Source organism: Urocampus carinirostris, chromosome 14 (genome assembly GCF_059441175.1).
Source record: "Urocampus carinirostris isolate Australia breed hairy pipefish chromosome 14, RoL_Ucar_1.0, whole genome shotgun sequence".
NCBI lineage: Eukaryota > Metazoa > Chordata > Actinopteri > Syngnathiformes > Syngnathidae > Urocampus > Urocampus carinirostris.
Window position 1 is genome coordinate 2,506,447 of NC_142362.1, and position 15,613 is coordinate 2,522,059.

At 41.6% G+C, this 15,613-nt stretch overlaps 1 protein-coding gene across 1 annotated transcript in view; it reads right to left on the reverse strand.

Moving 5' to 3' along the window:
* Window positions 1-358: 358 nt before the first annotated feature.
* tnfsf11 (TNF superfamily member 11) overlaps window positions 359-15,613 on the reverse strand; it is a 30,121-nt gene continuing 14,866 nt past the window's right edge. The window contains exons 2-4 of the mRNA XM_088352333.1: window positions 8,726-8,761; window positions 2,916-3,042; window positions 359-2,036 (exon numbers count right to left, since the gene is read on the reverse strand). Coding sequence (XP_088208459.1) covers window positions 1,600-2,036; window positions 2,916-3,042; window positions 8,726-8,761 — 600 coding nt within the window. The 3' untranslated portion in view covers window positions 359-1,599. The remainder of the gene's footprint in view (window positions 2,037-2,915; window positions 3,043-8,725; window positions 8,762-15,613) is intronic.

A 15,613-nucleotide genomic window follows, 5' to 3' on the forward strand; every position in this document is an offset into this window, starting at 1 on the left:
AAAGCGGGCGCCTTACCGATGTCATAATAGTCTGTGCTTTACAAAAATCTATGGTCTGTGCAGCCCTTTGAGACTCTTTGTGATTAAGGGCTATACTAATAAGCATGACTTGATGTTTTTGAGTTTTTCCTTGCCCTCATGTAGGTTTTAGATCAGGGGATGGTTTCATAATAGTCTGTAGTGTGCAATAGTCTGTGGTCTGTGCAGCCCTTTGAGACTGTCCCTTCTCAAGGTTTCTTTATTTTCTTCATGCTAAGGTTTTGAGTTTTTCCTTTCCCTCATGTAGGTTTTAGATTAGGGAATGGTGTCATAATAGTCTGTGGTTTGCAATAATCTATGGTCTGTGCGGCCCTTTGAGACTCTTTGTGATTAAGGGCTATACTAATAAGCGTGACTTGAGGTTTTTGAGTTTTTCCTTGCCCTCATGTAGGTTTTAGATCAGGGAATGGTGTCATAATAGTCTGTAGTGTGCAATAGTCTGTGCAGCCCTTTGAGACTGTCCCTTCTCAAGGTTTCTTTATTTTCTTCATGCTAAGGTTTTGAGTTTTTCTCTGCCCTCATGTAGGTTTTAGATCGGGGGATGGTGTCATAATAGTCTGTGGTTTGCAATAATCTATGGTCTGTGCAGCCCTTTGAGACTCTTTGTGATTAAGAGCGTCACAAATAAACATGGCTTGAGGTTTTTGAGTTTTTCCTTGCCCTCATGTAGGTTTTAGATCAGGGGATGATAATAATAATAATAATAATAATAATTTCCTTGTATTGTCATTCTGTGTAACAATGTACACAGAACGAAATGTCGATTGCACCTGACCCGTTGTAGCGAGCCGATGCAGCCGCAGCCAACAGAGGGCGCCGCCGACCACTTTTTAAGTCTTAGGAATGACTCGGCCGGGGCGCGAACCACCGACCTCCCAGTCTCAAAGCGGGCGCCTTACCGATGTCATAATAGTCTGTGCTTTACAAAAATCTATGGTCTGTGCAGCCCTTTGAGACTCTTTGTGATTAAGGGCTATACTAATAAGCATGACTTGATGTTTTTGAGTTTTTCCTTGCCCTCATGTAGGTTTTAGATCAGGGGATGGTTTCATAATAGTCTGTAGTGTGCAATAGTCTGTGGTCTGTGCAGCCCTTTGAGACTGTCCCTTCTCAAGGTTTCTTTATTTTCTTCATGCTAAGGTTTTGAGTTTTTCCTTTCCCTCATGTAGGTTTTAGATTAGGGAATGGTGTCATAATAGTCTGTGGTTTGCAATAATCTATGGTCTGTGCAGCCCTTTGAGACTCTTTGTGATTAAGGGCGTCACAAATAAACATGACTTGACTTAACTCGACCAATGGGGAAAACATGTAAAGGCTCTTTGAACTCAATTTGGCCTTGTTAACACATCCTTAATCAAGAAAATCTTACTATGAAACTTTTAAAGGACTACTCAACCTCCGCACCCCACCCTTACGAATCCAGTACTACATAGACCTGGGTCGAGAGTGGTTCTGGTCTGCGTCAAGAAAATGCTCTGCGGTAAAACGTTTCAATACAAAATGTCAGTGGTTCTTAAGGGTTGCTTCAGTAGCACGGCAACGTCCCGGGTGTCCGGACTTTCAGTTCCCCAACTTGACGGCCCCAAAGTAGGTCCCCACTCCATCGGGGTCCAACATCCAGGCATTGGAAACGGTGACGTACAAGGCGTCCCCCTGCTGCAGCCAAAGACCCCGGCCTTGTTGGGCGCAGTACATGTTGTAGCTGGAGTTGTCCCAGCGCATGGTACTGCCCGTCTTCATCAACAGTTCGGCTTTGCCGTTTTGCTTGATGCTCTCGTGGTAAACGTACTGGATGAGCTGCGTGTTGCTCACGTCCACCGAGGGACCCTGGCGTTGACTCTCCTCCCCGGCGTACTCGTAGTATCGGAAGCAGGTCTTGGCGTAGACGTAGTAGTAGCCCGACTTGACTACCAGCAGTTTGCCCTTCTGGTAGTCCATCCTGTGGCGGTAGCCGTGTACCTCGTCCCAGTCGATGGGGACCGGGCTCGGTTCGCCGGCTGTAACGAGAGACGGTTGGGGGAGAGTTACGATAGTGTTTGTCAAACGGTGGGTCGGCGGGCTTTGGCCTTGGCAAAATAATGCTAAGAGTAAAGAAGGAAACTGAAGGTCAATTTCAGTCCTTAACAGTAGACGGCGATTGCTGATTCAGGGCACCTGTGACTGCCCAATTGGCACCAACAGCCCTGAGCGCTGATTGGTTCAGAGACTCTTTTTAAACCCCCGGCTTCCAGGAAGAAGCCGTCAGACCGTCTATGCTCCAAGCTCGGCAAGCTGATACCTTCCGACATTTTCCTGCTCTGTTTTCCTCCTGCCTGATACCTGTTGCCGACCTGTTTCTGGACCCGTTTCTGCCCTGATCTGCAATCCCAACCGCCGACCTGTTTTCTGCCTGATACCCGGAGCCGACCTGTTTTCTGACCTCGATACCGAACTGCTCTCCCTCCTTATCAATAAAACTGGGTAAACGAACGCTACTGGGTCCTGTCTCTGTTTCTGGTCTTTGACCGCATTATCTTTTCAGGTTTAGTCAATCAGTGCAAAATTTTGTGCAGGCTTGGGGAGTAACCGAACACGTGGAACGGCAAAAAAGATGTTGGCAAGCTGTTTGGATTGATTTTCATTTTGTTTCTGTCGCATTTTATGTTCGTTTTGCCGGAGATCAAAGAGATCAAAGCCAGGAGAGAAAGCTTACCACGTGTTGTGAGTCATCATTTGATTCCTATTTAGTTTATTTTGTCTTTTATTAGCATATTTGGTATTGGAGTCATCCAAAAGTCATTGAAAGTAATCAAGTTAAAGTAACCCTACCCAACCCTGGTTATAAGTCTTCATAACACTTGTTGTTTCATGCAAAATATTGGTTGAAGAAGACTCACGTTTAGCTAGCTGTTGCTGCACCTTGATGGGAAGGTGGGCGGAAGGCAGGTTCTCCTTCTGGTTCTTGAAGCGTCGGGTCTTCTTGGTGGCTCGCAACGCATTCAGGACCGGCTCCGTCTGTACTTCCTACCGCAAAGGAGATGGCAAATTGTGAGAAATCGTCCAGGAACACGCAAAACGACAAAACAACCCCAAAATTGCGGTAATAAACCCATGATACGTTTCACCACAGCCAGGGTTGATCTCCGGCAAAACGAACATAAATTGCGACGGAAACCAAATGAAAATCCATCCAAACATCATTTTTGCCGTTCCGTGTATTCCGTTACTCCCCAAGCCTGCACAAAATGGAGTCATTTTATTCATATTTAGTTTCTTTTGTCTTTTATTAGTATATTTGGTATTCATTGAAAGTAATCCAGTTAAAGTAACCCTACCCAACCCTGATCTTTAGTTAGATCTAGATAAATGGATGGATAGATAAATAGATAGATAGATAGATAGATAGATGGATAGATAGATCTTTAGTTAGATCTAGATAAATAGATGGATAGATGGATAGATGGATCTTTAGTTAGATCTAGATAGATAGATAGATCTTTAGTTAGATCTAGATAAAAAGATGGATAGATAAATCTTTAGTTAGATCTATATAGATAGATAGATCTTAAGTTAGATCTAGATAGATAGACGGATAGATAGATCTTGAGTTAGATCTAGATAAATAGATGGATAGATGGATAGATGGATCTTTAGTTAGATCTAGATAGATAGATAGATCTTTAGTTAGATCTAGATAAAAAGATGGATAGATAAATCTTTAGTTAGATCTATATAGATAGATAGATCTTAAGTTAGATCTAGATAGATAGACGGATAGATAGATCTTTAGTTAGATCTAGATAAAAAGATGGATGGATAAATCTTTAGTTAGATCTATATAGATAGATAGATCTTAAGTTAGATCTAGATAGATAGATGGACGGATAGATCTTTAGTTAGATCTAGATAAAAAGATGGATAGATAAATCTTTAGTTAGATCTACATAGATGGATAGATTTTAAGATAGATCTAGATGGATAGATAGATGGATAGATCGATCTTTAGTTAGATCTAGATAGATAGATGGATAGATAGATCTTTAGTTAGATCTAGATAGATAGATAGATAGATAGATAGATAGATAGATAGATAGATAGATAGATAGATAGATAGATAGATAGATAGATAGATAGATAGATAGATAGATAGATAGATAGATAGATAGATAGATCTTTGGTTAGATCTAGATAGATAGATAGATAGATAGATAGATAGATAGATAGATAGATAGATAGATAGATAGATAGATGTCTAGATAGTTATTATTATTATTAATTATTATTATTAGATAGATAGATAGATTGATAGATCTTTAGTTAGATCTAGATAGATAGATGGATAGATAGATCTTTAGTTAGATCTAGATAGAGAGATAGATTGATAGATCTTTAGTCAGATCTAGATAGATAGGTAGATAGATAGATAGATGTCTAGGTAGATAGATAGATAGATCTTTATTAGGGTTGGGTAGGGTTACTTTAACTGGATTACTTTCAATGACTTTTGGATGACTCCAATATCAAATATGCTAATAAAAGACTAAATAAACTAAATACGAATCAAATGAGTTAAAGTAACCCTACCCAACCCTGACCACAGCTGTCATTTGAAATCAACATTAGGTTTTAAGTACGCGACAGGAGCCGAGACGGTGTAACGATCGCTCACTCCGTCCAAACACGGTTTCCAAGCGAGTAAACAGTTACCGTCTGCTCACAGCTGGAGTAAAAGCAACAATTTAGACACTTTTGACATCAACATGACTTCAGAACTCAAGTGGTTGCTACCAGTGTCCCCTCTAAGCTACATTCTCGGCGCACAAGAAATTCTAGCCGGCGCACAAAAATCAGGGCTCAAAATGACTAATTAAGAAGCGAATTAAGTCAAAGTTACAGTGCATGAGGGTCAAAATACACGGGTTCCCCCGACGTAGTGTCCTAAATGCGGTATTTTGAAGTCGAGTCGAAGTAGAACGAAATTGAGTAAAGTTAGTAGAGTTTGTCGAGAACCGGCTCCTTCGGCTCGGCTCACTAAAAGGAACCGGCTCTTTCGGGTCCTAAACGGCTCTTCGGGTTGTTTTTGCTTCTTTAATCCCAACATGACCAAATGTGATGTAAAATTGAGCACAAAATGACTTAAAGGAAGGGGGGAAATAGAACAAAAAAGAAAAAAATACTACAATGAAATAGTAGTGAAAAGCTGAGAAAAAAAGAAACAAAAGGAAGAGGAAAAAGAAGGAAAAATTTAGAAAAAAAGCCAGAAAAAAAGAAAAGAAAGAAATGTAGGAAAAAAAGTAAATAGAGAAGAAAAAGAAAAAAGTAACAGCTCGGAAAAAATAAACACAATGAGATTTTTTTTAAAGGAATTTAAAAAAAAAGTAGAAAAAAAACGGAAAAAGAAGAAAAAGTTTGTGTTGCATTCAAATAATTTCCAATGATATCAAGTCAATCTTGTTGCAAACATCTTACTTCCACTCAAAAATGTGATTAAGTACAGTTGTGTATCTTACTTAATAAGCCCCCAAAACTGTTAATATTATGCGACAAATATATCAGGAAATAAAAAGAAATGGATATCTTGTGAAAGAATTGTAAGAAGAAACGACGTTTGTAGGCCATCGTACATGAGTCAATTCATTCAAAAGAGAAAAATCATTTTGCATTGCCGGAAACTCCGCAAAATGTAACTTGACGTTAAGTTTTGGACAAGTTTGATAATGAATTATCTTGCCACACTTGGGATTATGGTTGCTCACTGTTGTTTCAAGCGTCGCTCACCGACTTTGTGTGAACGCTCACACCCGTAAGGAAAATCACAGGGAACATTGCTTGCTACACCTCCTGCTGCCGATAAGAACAAAAATATACCGAAAATTCCGGACTATAAGCCTCTACTTTTTTTCCTAACTTTCAACCCTGCGGCTTATTCAGTGATGCGGCGCTCGAGTGTTGCTACCATGAACTGCCCTGTCAAAGCTATATTCTTATTATTAAAGCTTTGAAAACTCTCTCGGTGTACTGTCTTTTCTTTGTCAATATGTGTAACCCATGTATAATATGGATTTGCAACTGTATATTTTTGTAATGTATTTATTTTAGAGCCTTATTGTGATATGTTTTGCACAGGTGAACGAAAAATGAGGGGCGGAACAAACGCGGGGTGCCGAGTTTAAGTGGGGACCGCTAAAGGTGAGGGACGGACAAGGAAAGAAGAGGGGGTAAAAGAAAAAGGAGTTGCGTGAGTAAATGTGTTCATCCGATATATTTTTCCCACCCTTACCTTTGGAAATATACACTTTTTTCCTTGGATTACTTTCAACGGGACCCGGACTCTGCAGGTCTGCATCAAACCTTAAGCACCGGTATTATTTTCCGTTCATTTTGCCGGCTGTGATTTTTGAACTGTGGACTTTAACGAAGGACATTTAGTTTCAATCGCGGGACTCGAAGTCGGGTTTGGGTTCATTTTGTGTTTGTGTTACATGTTTGAATGTGGGCGCATGCGGCTTGTGATCAGGTGCGGCTTGTGTATGTACAATATCGGTTTTCCTCTTAAAATGTGGTGGGTGCGGCTTATAATCAGGTGCGCTCTATAGTCCGGAATTTACGGTAGTTTGCTTTCTATGATGAAGTCACAGTCTTTGTATGACATCTAGCCGGACCTGTCACAGGGACAATGGACATGGTCTTCCACAATGAAGACATAGTGTCAAGGTGAGACAAAAACAATGGACACCAGACCATCGCCAAGACTTGAGTGCTTGGAGACCGAGACAGGATTAGCCCCAAAACCTTGGTTTCGGACTACAGCAGGGGTGTCGAACTCATTTCAACTTGGGGGCCACACGATAGAACAAACATTCTCTCGGGGGCCGGACTAGTAGATTAAAGAAAGAAAATAGAGAGAAAGAAATAAGAGAAAGAGAGGGAGAGAAAAAAAGAGAGAGTGGGACAAAGACAGAGAGAAAAGGAGAAGGAGAGAGTGGGAGAGAGAGAGGGAGAGAGAGAGAGAGAGAATGTGAGGAACAAAAGCGTTAAAAAGAGAAATAGTGAGAGAAGGGGAAAGAAAGAGAGAGAGAGATAGAGAGAGAGAGAACATAATACAAAGAGAAATAGAAAGAAAGAAAGAAAGTTAGAAGGAGAGAAAAGAGAAGAAGAGAAAGAGTGAAGGGGGAATGAGAGAAGTGGAACGCAAGAGAGAGAGAGAGAAAGATATAAAAGAGAGAATGAGAGAAAAGAGAAGAAGAGAAAGAAAGAAGGGGAGATAGAGAGAAGGGGAATGCGACAGAGAGAGAGAGAGAGAGAGAGGGAGTGAAAAGAGGAGAGAAAGAAAGAAGGGGAGAAAGAGAGAAGGGGAACACAAGAGAGAGAGAGAGAATTTGAGAAACAAAAGCGTTAAAAAGAGAAATAGTGAGAGAAGGGGAAAGAAAGAGAGAGAGAGAGAGAGAACATAATACAAAGAGAAATAGAAAGAAATAAAGTTAGAAGGAGAGAAAAGAGAAGAAGAGAAAGAGTGAAGGGGGAATGAGAGAAGTGGAACGCAAGAGAGAGACAGAGAAAGAGAGAAAAGAGTAGAAGAGAAAAGAATGAAAGAAGGGGAGATAGAGAGAAAGGGAATGCAACAGAGAGAGAGAGAGAGAGAGAGGGAGTGAAAAGAGGAGAGAAAGAAAGAAGGGGAGAACGAGAGCAGGGGAACACAAGAGAGAGAGAAAGAAAGAAAAGAGAGAGCAAAGGACAAAAGGAGAAGAGAGCAAAAGAAGTCCAAAAGACACAGAGGGAGAAAGAGACAAAGAGGAACAAAGAGAAAAAGAGAGTGAAACAGACAGAAATAGAGAGTAAGAGAAAAGGGGAGGAGGAGAGAGAGAAAGAAAAATATAAGTTCAGCGTTTTTTCAAGGCACCTGGCTTTGGCAACATCAAGTGGATATATTTCAACTCGCAGCTCGTTTTTCTCTCGCGCTTCTCTCAGCTTGCGGGCCGGATTCAATCCCTCAGAGGGCCTGATCCTGCCCGCGGGCCGCCCGTTTGACACCCGTGGACTACAGTCTACGCTCTTTTGCGTCGAGGTAGAGTGGAGCCATCTAAGGTGGCTTATAGACAATTCTTTCGAGTTGTTTCCAGGCATGTTGAGACATGAGGATAACCTAGGGATTACCACGTTGGAGGAACTAAGTCGAAGTGGATGGAAGAGTTAACCGGAATCAACCATTCTTCATTAACAATGAACTACAATCAAAACACAAGTGCTACGGACAGCTACCATACCTTTCATCAATGATAATTTGCCGCAGAAAATGTCGAAACTTAAAATATTCGCCATCAGTAAATGGTTTTCTGTGCTTTGCTATGCACTGAGCAATGTGATAGCTTGCTTCAGTGGTGGTGTTTTTAGCAGTGACTGTTTTGATCTCCACCTCGTCTGTTCTCCCGTTCCGAATACCGACTCGTTTTCTGATATTGACCACGTTTTTGCTCTTCCATCCCGGCTACTGACCCGCTTTTCCATTACTGACACCGGCATCGCTCGCCACGGAAGTCCCACTTCCGCGTCTGAGCAACCTACGCCGCGCGACCAGCGATCTCCGGATCGTGTGTGCGCTCCTTTCCCTTCTTCCCAATAAAACTGTGAGAAACGTTCCGCGAGTGGGTTCTGTTTCCTGTTCTGGTCCTGACACTTATGTATGTCTTTTATAAGCATATACACTCACCTCAATGGGTCGACGTGGAGCTGTGGTCAGGTCCACCTGGAAATGACAAACGGAAACAAGGTCAGTTTTTTCATGACCAAATTCAAACAGTTTTTAAGGACCTTTAAAGCTAATTTTCCAATTTTTACAGTACCATTAAAAGAAAAAATTGGGTGTGGAACATGTATTTTGCAAAAGCACTGTCATGGCGCTCAATTGGCCCCGCCCGTGTGGCGCCAGCTGCAGCTTATCGACAGATTGTCTCCCTGTCATCATTTAAACTCTGTCCTGCCAGTCCCCTTTTGTCGGTCCGTCTGCGAATCTCTGCTCTTACACGGCAAGCCCTTTTTTGCCTATCCCGTTTTTTGATCCTGTTTGTCTCCCGCTACGCTCTGTTTTGATCCCAACTGGCTTTCGACTTGTTTCCGATCCCGACCACGTTTTTTGCTCTTCTATCCCCGCTACTGACCCGTTTTTTTCCGTTCCCGTCACCGCCATCGCTCGCCACGGAAGTCCGACTTCCGCGTTCAGTGCGACCTGCTTTCCGTGTCCAGCAATCCCCTTTCTTCGAATAAAACTTGTAAGAAATGTTACACAAGTGGGTCTCGCTCTGTTCTGGTCCTGACAGCCACAAATATATCTGCAATTTATGTTTGCAATTTTTAATCCTGCGCAAGAATTTATGCATATGATTTTTAGGTCTTGGTGTTGGAAAAAAACGACAGTGATATGTAGCTTAAATTTTCAGTTGCAGGAAGTTCTTCTTATTACAATTTACCACTTGGAAGCACTAACTAATTTTTAGATCTTGGGTAAATCTCGAATATATACATTTTTTAAAGAAATCTCTCGCCAAATAGGTGTTGGGTAAAATTGACAGCAATGTGTAGCTTTAATTTTCAGTTGCAGGAAGTTCTTCCCGTTACAACAGAACAATGCCGAACGAACTAAAACCAGCTGCCATTAATCACGAGGGAAGAAGAAATGCAATGGTAAAAGAGACACCCCCAAAGAGCAGTCGCTGCGTCTTTTTTTTTGTCAGAACCAGAACAGAAACAGGACCCAATCGCGTGACGTTCTCACACAAGCCTTTTATTTTACGGGAAATGGGGAGTCATGCACGTTAGGTAGCCGGTCTGGCGTGGAAGGAGAGGAAGCCAGAGACCGACGAGATTGATTCCAATTGCCCGAGTTGATATCGGACAGATGGAGTCGATGCCGGACAGGAAGGGACAGACAGGAATGACAAATCAGGATATCGATAACAAACAGGAGAAACTAGAGAAAATAATAAACAGGACAAAAATAGACGGAAACCAAACTGGAACCCGAAATAAAACAGGACAAAAATAAACGGGAACAATACTGGACTGAAAAAATCAACAGGAAATCCGAAACGAGTCAGAACCCACCTCTTGTGGGGCAGAAGTTTGTTTGACGGACTGACAAAACAGCAAGAGAGCGCTGAGCTTAATATAAACAGAAAGTCAATCTCTCATTGAGCCGCAGCTGGCAACACACGGGCGGGGCCAATTGGGCACCATGGCAACCGTGACACACACGGGCGGGGCCAATTGGGCACCACAGCAACCATGACATTTTTAAGCAGACTTGTTGGGAAACACGCAACAATGTCAAGCATTTACAAGCACTTCACCCAAAATTCAAGCGCTCTTAAATCCATGAAAAAATACATTAAAATGTAAGCAATTTCAAGGATTTCAAGCATCACTTAGAACAGGGGTGTCAAACTCATTTTAACTCGGGGGCCACACGATAGAACAAACATTCTGTCAGGGGCCAGACAAGTGGATTCAAGAGAAAGAAAAAGAGAGATCAAGAAATAAGAGAAAGAGGGAGGGAAAAGGAGAGAGGGCGGGACAAAAAAAGAAAAAGAGAGAGAGAGGAAGAGAGCGTGATTAACAAAAGAGATAAAAAGTCATGAGGGAGCGGAAAAAAAAAGGGAGAGGAAGAAAGAAATCCAAAGAGAAATAGAAAGACGGAGAGAAAGGAGAAAAGAGAGAAAAAGGAGAAAAGGAAGTTAGAGCAAAAGAAGTTAAAATGACACAGAGAGAGAAAGAAACAAAGAGCAACAAAGGAAGAAAAAAAGAGAGACGCAGAGAGTGAGAGACAGAGACAGAGTGGGAGAAAAGGGGTGGGAAAAAAGGGGAAAGAGAGAGAGAGAGAGGGAAAGAGAGTGAAAAACAAAAGAAAGAGTCGTGAGAGAGGGGGAAAAGAAAGGGAGAGGAAGAAAGAAATCCAAAGAGAATTAGAAAGACAGAAGGAGAGAAAAGGGGTGGAAAAGAGAGAGAGAGAGAGAGAGAGAGAGAGAGAGAGAGAGAGAGAGAGAGAGAGAGAGAGAGAGAGAGAGAGAGAGAGAGAGAGAGAGAGAGAGAGAGAGAGAGAGAGAGAGAGAGAGGGAGAGTGAGAGAGACGAGAGATAAAAAGTCGTGAGAGAGGGGGAAAAGAAAGGGAGAGGAAGAAAGAAATCCAAAGAGAAATAGAAAGACAGAAGGAGAGAAAAGAGAAAAGAAAGCACGAAGGGTAGGAAGAGAGAAAGAGAAAGGGAAAAAAGGAAGTTAGCGCAAAAGAATATAAAAAAACACAGAGAGAAAGAAACAAAGAGCAACAAAGGAAGAGAAAAAGAGACACAGAGATTGAAAGAGATAGAGACAGAGAGTGGGAGAAAAGGGGTGGAAGGGAGAGAGAGAGAGAGAGAGAGAGAGAGAGAGAGAGAGAGAGAGAGAGAGAAATACAAGTACAGTGTCTTTGTTCGAGGCACCTGGCTTTGGCAACATCAAGTTGACCTATTTCAACCTGCAGCTTGTTTTTCTCTTGCGCTTCCCTCACCGTTGTCTCGCGGGCCGAATTCAATCCCTTAGCGGGCCTGATCCGGCCCGCGGGCCGCCTCTTTGACACCTGGTACTTAGAATAAACTCAACAGGCGATTTCTTGATAAGCTCAATAGAGGAAATTCAAGCAGCACGTGGGTGGGAGTTTGCTATTCTTCCAGTTCCAAAATCACTTGGCGTTCCCAAACGCTTAAAAGTCAAAAGTGATTTGGAGCTTTGGTTTTCTAGCTCCATTAGGGCTTTCATACAAGGGAGCAATGTTCCCTCTAAGATGCCCGCCCATTCTCAGCGCACAAGAAAATTTAGCCAGCTCACAAAAATCAGGGCTCGAAATTGCTCATTAAGAAGCCAATTAAGTTAAAGTTACAGTGCATGAAGGTCAAATGACACGGGTTTCCCTCACGTTGTGTCCTAAATGCGGTATTTTGAAGTCAAGGTCGAAGTAGAACGAAGTCGAGTAAAGTCAGTAGAGTTTTTCGAGAACCGGCTTCTTTGGCTCGGCTCACTAAAAGAGAACCGGCTCTTTCGGGTCCTAAACGGCTCTTCGGGTTGTTTTTGCTTCTTTAATCCCTACATGACCAAATATGATGTAAAATTGTGCACAAAATGACTTAAAGGAAGGCGGGGAATAGAACAAAAAAGAAAAAAAATACCAAAATGAAAAAGTAGTGAAAAGGTGAGAAAAAAAGAAACAAAAGGAAGGGAAAAAAAGGAGAAATTCAGAAAAAAAGCCAGAAAAAAAGAAAATAAAGAAACAAAGGAAAAAAGTAAACAAAGAACAAAAAGAAAAAAGTAACCGCTTGGAAAAAATAAACACAATGAGTTTTTTTGAAAGGAATTTTTAAAAAAGTAGAAAAAAAAAACGGAAAAACGAAGAAAAAGTTTGTGTTGCATTCAAATAATTTCCAATTATATCAAGTCAATCTTGTTGCCAACATTGTACTTCCACTAAAAAATGTACTTTCCTATATGACCAAATATGATGTAAAATGATGCACAAAATGACTTATAGAAAGGGGGAACAGAACAAAAAAGAAAAAAAAACCAAAATGAAAAAGGAGTGAAAAGCTGAGAAAAAAAGAAACAAAAGGAAGGGAAAAAGGAAAGAAAAATTTAGAAGAAAGCCAGAAAAAAAGAAAAGAAAGAAATGTAGGAAAAAAGTAAATAGAGAACAAAAAGAAAAAAGTAACAGCTCGGAAAAAATAAACACAATTTTCCAATTTCTCCAGTATCATTAAAAGAAAAAATCAGGTGTGGAACATGTATTTTGCAAAACCACTGTCATGACGCCCAATTGGCCCCGCTCGTGTGGCGCCAGCTGCAGCTTGTTGACAGATTGTCTCCCTGTCATTATTTAAACTCTGTCCTGCCAGTCCCCTTTTGTCGGTCTGTCTGCAAATCTCTGTTTTTACACGACAAGCCCTTTTTCGCCGATCCCGTTTTTTGCTCCCGTTTCTCTCCCGCTAGATCTGTTTTGATCTCAACCACGTCTACTCTCCTCTCCTGGCTTTCGACTTGTTTCCGATCCCGACCACGTTTTTTGCTCTTCTATCCCGGCTACTGACCCGTTTTTTCCGTTCCCGACACCGCCATCGCTCGCCACGGAAGTCCCACTTCCGCGTTCAGAGCGACCTGCTTTCCGCGTCCAGCAATCTTCTAATAAAACTCGTAACAAACGTTATGTGCGTGGGTCCTGTCTCTGTTCTGGTCCTGACAGCCACAAATTAATCCTGCGTGTGAATTTATACATATGATTTTTAGGTCTTGGTGTCGGAAAAAAACCACAGTCAAATGTAGCTTAAATTTTGAAAAAAAGAAAAGAAAGAAATGTAGGAAAAAAAGTAAATAGAGAAGAAAAAGAAAAAAGGAACAGCTCGGAAAAAATAAACACAATGAGATTTTTATGAAAGGAATTCAAAAAAAGTACAAAAACACAGGGAAAAAGAAGAAAAAGTTTGTGTTGCATTTAAATAATTTCCAATTAAAAAATGGTTTTGAAAAAGGTACAAGCAAATTTATTTTGTAAAAACGTTACAAAATACTGCAAACGAGAAGGATATCGTCGTATTTACCTTCGGCGCGGAGTGTACAGTTAAGTGTGCTTACTTTGAAAGGATTTCTGAGAGACCTACTGCCAAAACAGGGTATCTATTGCAGCCTGGTCATCCCGGAAAGGGGGAAATGGGATTACCTCATGTGCCATTTCTCAAGGTTTCTTCATTTGCCTCATGTTGAGGTTTTTGAGTTTTTCCTTGCCCTCATGTAGGATTTAGATCAGGGGATGGTGGAATAATGGTCTGTGGTTTGCCATAATCTGTGGTCTGTGAAGCCCTTTGAGACTCTTTGTGATTAAGGGCTATACAATTAAACATGACTTGACTGAGGTTTTGAGTTTTTCCTTGCCCTCATGTAGGTTTTAGATCAGGGGATGGTGGAATAATAGTCTGTGGTTTGCAATAATCTGTGGTCTTTGCAGCCCTTTGAGACTCCTTGTGATTAAGGACTATACAAATAATCATAACTTGACTTGAGGTTTTTGAGTTTTCCCTTGCCCTCATGTCGGTTTTAGATCAGGGGATGGTGGAATAATAGTCTGTGGTTTGCAATAATCTGTGGTCTGTGCAGCCCTTTGAGACTCTTTGTGATTAAGGGCGTCACAAATAAACATGACTTGACTGAGGTTTTGAGTTTTTCCTTGCCCTCATGTAGGTTTTAGATCAGGGGATGGTGTCATAATAGTCTGTAGTTGGCAATTATCTGGGGTCTGTGCAGCCCTTTGAGACTTCTTGTGATTAAGGGCCTCACAAATAAACATGGCTTGACTAGACTTGGGGTTTTTGAGTTTTTCCTTGCCCTCGTGTAGGTTTTAGATCAGGGGACGGGGTCATAATAGTCTGTAGTTTTCAATAGTCTGTGGTCTGTGCAGGACTTTGAGACTCTTTGTGATTAAGGGTGTCACAAATAACTAGACTTGACTTGACTGAGGTTAAGAGTTTTTCCTTGCCCTCATGTAGGTTTAAGATCAGGGGATGGTGTCATAATAGTCTGTGGTTTGCAATAATCTGTGATTAGTGCAGCCCTTTGAGACTCTTTGTGATTAAGGGTGTCACAAATAAACATGACTTGACTGAGGTTTTGAGTTTTTCCTTGCCCTCATGTTGGTTTCAGATCAGGGGATGGTGTCATAATAGTCTGAAAAAATAGTCTGTGCAATATCCTGTGAAGCCCTTTAAGACTCTTTGTGATTAAGGGCTATACAAATAAAACTGACTTGACTTGACTTTAAAACGAACGCAATTGGGTCCGAGATTCCATTCTGGTTCATGACAGTCAATCTTGTTGGCAACATTGTACTTCCACTCAAAAATGTGATTAAATACAGTTCTGTATCGTGCAACCGACTCAATAAGGCCCCAAAAATGTAGCGGCAGTAGCTCAGGAGGTATCCCAGGGATCCCAGTTCGAATCCTGGCTCGTCCGTGTTACATGTCGAAGTGTCCTTGGGTAAGACACTGAACCCTAATACCCCCAATAAGCAGGTTAGCGCCTTACATGGCTGCAAGGCCGCTATTGGGAAATGTGGAGCACATTGTAAAGCGCTTTGGGAAGTCATTGACTTGAAAAGCGCGATAGAAATGCAGATCATTTCATTTCATATGTTTGACAATGACTCAGTTGCCACACTTGGGATCGCCGCCGCTCACTGTTGTTTCAAGCGTTGCTCACCGACTTGGTGGAAAACTACCAGGAACAATGCCAGGAAAGGAAAAGAAAGAAAAAAATAACATTAGATGCAACATTCCTTCTATGAGCTAGGGCACAGGTTCCAAAGAGGCGGCCCGCGGGCCAGATCAGGCCCGCTAAGGGATTGAATCCGGCCCGCGAGACAAGACTCAGAGAAGCACAAGAGAAAAACAAGCTGCAGGTTGAAATATGTCAACTTGATGTTGCCAAAGCCAGGTGCCTCTCATAAAGACACTGTACTCACTCTCGCTCTCTCTCTCTCGCTCTTTCTCTCTTTTTCTCTCATTTCTCTCTGTTTCTCTCTTTTTCTCTC